We start from the raw sequence: 7,049 nt of genomic DNA on the forward strand, positions 1-7,049 counted from the left end.
CCATGGAGATTTTAAGAGTGCTTCCCTAATAAAATTACACTTGAAATTCATTCCCATTACCACAATTTATTAACGATTACCAAACGGCCGTTAGTGTTAGCTACAAACACCCTATGTGGCTCTGTCAAATTCTTTTAAACTGAATTTTGACGGTTCCGCTACTTATACGATGGCTATAGGCTATTGCTAAAATAGTCATGAGTTTCCCGACAAACTATTGAAGGAGATGGCAACGTAGTAAATCTTGAATCTCTTGGAAAACTACACATGCACTCGGAATAACATTTTCTCATGAACGATGTTAGGCAGTTATTGGCTTATTGCAACATATCTTAGTATAAATTCAACATATCTTCATATATATAGGTCAAGTATGTGGCTGACTACTTATCCAAACAGGAATATGAATTACAATGATTTTTCTGATGTAACTATCACTTCTAATTTTATGGGCTCGTTTGGTCGAAGTTGGGAAGTGTAAATCTCATGAATTTGCATTGCTTATGAAATTTTATTTATTAGAAAGTACATTTTTTTGTTTGGTTGAACATGGGAAATTCTATTTCTCATGGAAATTTTCACTTATTTAGGGGAGCTTAAGTAAGTTATTTCCGGAAATAGAACTTCTTAAGAAGTTCTACTCCCTATGTTTTTGCAACCAAAAAACAACACATATTCATACCTCTCATGGATCAAAAAAAAAAAAAAAAAAACAACACATATATTTACTTCATAGGAATTTTAATTTCCCATGCATTTGAATGTTAAACAAACAAGCTCTATGAATATGTAGGACAAAAAAGATTAGAAAAGTGAATACTTTCTCCATTATAATTTACTTACAATAAGGAAGAGACACACATAGTGGTGGATCCAGTAATAATATACTACGGGGTCACTTATACAATATGTATTATGTGTTCATGTCCATATCACTATATCAGTAACTTAGTTATGGCCTGACATAACTTTATTCTTGCTTGATTTGGGCACGGCTGGTCGGAGCACGTGGCTTGTGCCCATCTCTACGTACAAAAGTGAAATGAAACAAACACAATGTTGATATAGAGTAGAATATTTCACTACAAGAAAATGTGTATTTAGCTATTAAAAACACCGACCTCCAACAAATAGGTATGTAGTAATATGTTTACCGGCTGAAAATAAATTAGTCATTAACTACCGACTGAAATAATATAAGTTAGTATTAAGGTTATGTTTTTCCAACTTATTTGCACTTATTAGAATTTATTTGAAATATTAAAACTACTTCAGGCCTTATTTGTAAAAAGGGTCAAACCTTATATTTGTCGAAATCGACTTGTTTGAACTTATTAACGTTTATTGTAACTAATTTGAATTGAAAATAAGTTGAAAATAACATAGTTGTTACTATTTTGAAGGATAAAGAATAGAGAAAGACAAGGTTACACAATTACTTTTTCTGTCAACCAGGGTCCTTTATACTTGAAAAAATAAACTTTACGATTTTTCATAAATAAGGAATTATACTAAAAAAAGGTTTACCACTGGCCACTTCCCTCTAGTTCAATCCGTCACTGAAGGCAGAATTAATTTTTTAAGAGAGAAGAGAGAGGACATAGAAAAAAAGATGACTATATTGATGCGGTGATATATATATATATATATATAAAATATCAAAAAAAGTAATGTTATAAGTAAATAGAAACAACATGAAATAGCATACCGACATACATTTAAATAGTTGCCAAACACACGTTTTCAAAGAGTTTTAGTCTCATGGATGATGATGGAGTAACTGTCTTTAGAGTGTGCAAAAGCAAAAGAACTTTTTTTTCTCCCTTGCACCTTTACTTCATAAGTTACTTTTCTCAAAAACAAAAATATATCTTTCAATATCTCCTATATGCACTTTTCAGCTCTCCCTCACTTAAATACATGGAAACAAAACAATGACGTGTTGAAAAACTCTTTTGTCAAAACTCAAACCTAATTCAAAAACCAAAGTTAAAACATCAATTTTAGTTCACAACAGTCACTACCACAAAATTAGTAGCCGTTAGACCTCTTTCCCTTTCCAACAAATAAATCCCACACTAATATTAATAATCTGTGATAGTGTACTAATTACTAAACTATTCTCTGATATCTTCAATCTTAGTTGAGACAAAATACAAACTCCAAAATTCCCCTCATTTTCATTAGATTTCCAAACATTTCTCCTTCTTCCTCTTCTTAATATACTATAAAATCTACTGAAAAACCTCATCTGTCACCTGGGTTTTTTCAAAAACTTTACTGCAAAATTTTCATTCCATAAAAAGTCATTTTATTTCATCAAATTCTTACTTATAAAAGAATCATCCTTGAAATTTTCCGCTTGCCATTATTTTATTTTCTGGGTATTTTTTGTTTTCATTGATTTTCTTACTTCTTCATCATTCTTCTATAATTCATAATCATTCATATTTCTGGTTTTTTTTTTATTATCATCAACAACTCCTAGAAATTACTTTACTTTTTTTTATCCGTTTGAGCATTAATAATACCCTAAGTTTCCTGATTTTAGTTAACTTATAGCAAAAAAAACCTGAAGAATTTTTCTCATATTTTTTTATAATATTTATTTTTACAATAATATAACTGGGAATATTGATTTTCGCAACTTATATAGTACTATACTGGATTTTTTTCTCCTCCCCCCATTCAACTCCACTTCCTTCACGATCTCCATTTTCTTGGGAAAACCAATGTTGGAGAGAGAATAAACCCAGAATTTTCGCTGACCACCGACCCACTCACACCACTATATAAAACCGTTTCTTGTCTAACATTTACTCATTTTATCAGCTGCCCCTTTTATTTTCCTCATATTTGGTCAAAATTTGTAGTAAAACCCACATTTTGTTTTTTGCACTTCATACACAAAGTTTACATCTTTGATAGAAAAAAGAGAGATTTGATTAATACCCACATGATAAAAACCATGAATTTTTCAATGGGAAAAGTGTGGATGTTGTTTGTAAGTTGTTTGATTTCTGGGTTTTTGTTATGGAGTGAGATTGTTGAAGGACTTGGAGTGAATTGGGGAACACAAGCTATTCATAAGTTACCCCCTAGTACAGTTGTGCAGATGTTAAAAGATAATGGGATTCAAAAAGTGAAGTTATTTGATGCAGATGAATCTACTTTGAGTGCATTTAGTGGTACTAATATTGAAGTTATGGTTGCAATTCCTAATGGTGATTTAGTTGCTATGCTTGATTATGATCGAGCTAGGAAGTGGGTTGAGAAAAATGTCACACGCTACAATTTCAAAGGAGGAGTTAATATCAAGTGAGTTTTTTTTTTTTTGTTTTCATGGAAAATCTAATAATGTTGAAGAATATTTATCTTGTGATCTAAAAAGTTAAAAGTGCAAACTTTTTGTGCCCTTTGATTCTTTTTGTGTGATTGTATTTCACTTGCCATGTGATTTGTTTTATGAAGCTCAATATTTCAAGGAATATGTTGGAGAGTTGCATCTTCTTTTTCCCTTTTTTTGATATGCTGATATAAATTCTCCAACTGACCCATCATGTGATTGTGATATTGACCTTAGAAAAATTAAATGACACTTAAATTATGATATCTGAAATGGTAGCATATTATAGGACATTTTAAGAACTATTATGGGTATATTGGAGATTTAACAAAAAATAGGGATGATTAGGAAGTTTGTCTTTTTTTTTTTTTCATCACAAAATGCCCTTGTTTATTCACTATTTACATACCATAGCGTTGAATTGTTAAGCTAGTAGTTTCTCATATGAACAAGGGCATTAACTGGGAGTTTTTAATTAGTTGACCAATATATAGTATAGTTTAGTGGCTCAATGCCTTTGTATTAGAGTATTTGCTTTGAGTAAGATTCTGGGGATCATTATTTGGGTGGTTATGATCTAATATAATACTACTAGTTTGGGCTTATGTCATGGTCTTTCTTTGCTTCAGTTTGAAGACTGTTATTAAGTGTATCATGCTTCCTTCAGAAGATATCTTTACCTCAAAAGATTAAAAAGAGTTTTTCCTTGGCTCATTTAATTAGTAACCAAGTACTTTTATGGTGTTGGTCAGGAAGATTGATACATCTATTCACAAGGAATAAACAATTAAAAAATAATTAATTCTACCGAGTTGGACTCCACTAATTATTAATGTCTATCTCTAGTGGGTAAATTGACTAGTGGGTGGACAAAGTTTTTCCCCGTTGGTTAGACAGACGATTTTAATGGACTATAAGAGGATCCTGATATTCCAATTTTCAATTTACCATCAGATAGATTTCCCTTGAATTATTGGTAATCTGCTGAAGATATAAATCTTGGGTTTTTGGCGTCTGATTGGAATGGTGCCTTGAACTTTACTGGTGCTGCAAGTTGAGAAAACTGTCAAATTATTGTTCTGGTGTTTCCTGGGGCACATATTCTGTTTGTAGCACAACTAGCAGTTCTGTAAAAAGTATAAGGAAACCAGAAAGTGATTATGTAGAAACCGAAGCTTCTTCCAGCATTTTGCACACTTTCAAAATTCATAATGGGCCTAGTGACTTGACATCGACATCCTCTATGCTGCAGTCCCTTCCAGGAATTACTTGAGCCGTTGCCATCAGATGATGAATCGTGAGAATCGATTGTTACATAACCAAATTTCAGTGGAGTGTGGACTTATGGGAGGGATACCCTTGGCGTGCATCCAGTAGGAACCTAACCTACAAATTCGCTTATTACAGCATTCCTGTAGTCGTAACATGCATACACATTCTAGGTTGTTTGATGTTTTTATCTGCTCATAGATCCGTAGTTTTTGACTTGTTGTGTTTGATTGTTTACAGAGGATCAGTGTGCATCATGTCAATGTGGTTAATTAAGTGTTATTTGATACATTATTTAAGTATCTGAAATCTTTCTGTCAAAGAACAAGCGCATCTACAATATGATGAAATAAAAATGAGAGGTTTGGAACTTTGCGAGTGTTCAATGATGATTTTTTGTTATTAATTAGCATTTTAATGTTTGAACCTTGATTATTGACAGTTCTGCAATGCTAAAACTTTTTTTCTGGTTGCAGATATGTGGCAGTTGGGAACGAACCTTTTCTCAAGGCCTACAATGGTACATTCGAGAATGCTACTTTCCCAGCCCTGAAAAACATCCAAAATGCTCTCAATGAAGCTGGGGTAGGAAACACTGTAAAGGCAACTGTGCCCCTAAATGCTGATGTCTATGAATCACCAGAAGGCACTCCAGTACCATCAGCTGGAAGATTTAGACCTGATGTTGCTGATCTCATGACCCAGATGGTCCAGTTCCTAAGCCAAAACAATGCTCCTTTCAGTGTCAATATCTACCCCTTCCTTAGTCTTTATGGGAACCCTGGCTTCCCAGTTGATTATGCATTCTTCGATGGAGGAGCAGCACCCATTGCAGATAATGGAATCGAGTACACAAATGTTTTTGATGCCAACTTTGACACTTTGGTTTCAGCCTTAAAAGCAGCAGGGTATGGGGACTTGCCGATAATTGTTGGTGAGGTTGGTTGGCCCACAAATGGTGATGTCAATGCTAATATTAACAATGCTATCAGGTTCTACCGGGGACTTCTGCCTAGAATTGCAGCTAATACAGGTACCCCTTTGAGGCCGGGAAATATAGAGATGTACTTATTTGGGCTGCTTGATGAGGATGCAAAGACAGTTGCCCCTGGGAACTTTGAGAGGCATTGGGGCATTTTCCGGTATGATGGACAGCCGAAATTCCCCATGGATCTCACTGGCCAAAACCGGGATGTCTATCTCGTTGGTGCGAAGGATGTCACTTATCTCCAAAACCAATGGTGTGAATTTAATCCAAATGCTAAAGATGTAAGCAAGCTTGCAGAAAACATTGATTTCGCATGCACTTTCGCTGATTGTACTCCTCTTGGGTATGGCTCCTCTTGTCACGGTATGGATGCCAATGGGAATATTTCGTATGCTTTTAACGTGTACTTTCAGACCCAGAATCAGAATCTTGAAGCCTGCAACTTCCAAGGTTTAGCTAGGTTAACGCTGCAGAATATCTCGGCTCCAACTTGCAATTTTACCATTCAGATAGCCTCCGGTCTGAGAACTGCTGTACCTGTGGCTTTCTCTTTCATCACTGCATTCATGTATCTATTCTTTTCAGTTTGATCATGTGGATATGTGATTTTGCCATTCTTTTGCTTCATATGTTTGTTATTTTGATGCTAGAGCAGAACCTCATATTCTTTTCTGATTAATTATATATAGAATGTTTAGAAGCAAAGTCCTTCCTCAAGGATGATTGTTTGGTTGATAGACTTATTATAGTTGGTGGTGGTTAGTTTAATTAAAATCCAGTAAGGTTGTGTTTGGGAATTGGACTTTCATTTCAAATCCATCATTTTAAATTCAGGATTTGAAAATCTTAAATTCAATTCCAAATCAAAGTTTAGAAAATTTTAGAATTATAAATCTTTGTATTAGAACTTACAAGATTATTTGACTTTTCATCAATTTATAAATACCAATTGATATTAGAACTTATCAGAGGAGAGAGAGTGTTGAGGAAGATGATGGACTTGGCAGAAGAGATAGTGTTGAGGAAGATGATGGACATGGTAGAGGAGAGAGAGAGTGTTGAGGAAGATGCGTGTGTGAGGCATAAACTATGATTGAGAATTTGAAATGAGATTATTTAATTCATAATTTGAAATCCTTATAATAATGAGCTTGTTCATCATGGTTTGGAATTTGGGTCGAATTCTAGATTTCAAATTCTAAGTCACCCAAACACTAGATTTGATCAATTCCACAATTGTAAATGAAATCTTACTATCCCAACACACCATAAGATTAATTAGAGAAGAGGAATATGTTTTTTATCTAAAATTTTAATTGAAACGTAGGGATTGTAATGCTTGCCGCCAGTTCATCATATTCTCCATTTTATGTTACTATTACTTACACATATTTTTTTCGTTCTTTAGTAATTGCAACATATTCATTGACTCCTTTTATAAAAAAC

General features: G+C 33.8%; 1 protein-coding gene across 1 annotated transcript; it reads left to right on the forward strand.

Moving 5' to 3' along the window:
- The first annotated feature begins 1,815 nt into the window (after positions 1-1,815).
- LOC104888732 (glucan endo-1,3-beta-glucosidase 8) lies at positions 1,816-6,230 on the forward strand. The gene is made up of 2 exons (XM_010673772.4): positions 1,816-3,318; positions 5,092-6,230. Exons 1-2 carry the CDS (start codon positions 2,957-2,959, stop codon positions 6,191-6,193), a joined length of 1,464 nt encoding a protein of 487 aa, XP_010672074.1. The 5' UTR covers positions 1,816-2,956; the 3' UTR covers positions 6,194-6,230.
- Positions 6,231-7,049: the final 819 nt, after the last annotated feature.

This window comes from Beta vulgaris, chromosome 3 (assembly GCF_026745355.1).
Source record: "Beta vulgaris subsp. vulgaris cultivar EL10 chromosome 3, EL10.2, whole genome shotgun sequence".
Taxonomy (NCBI): Eukaryota; Viridiplantae; Streptophyta; class Magnoliopsida; order Caryophyllales; family Amaranthaceae; genus Beta; species Beta vulgaris.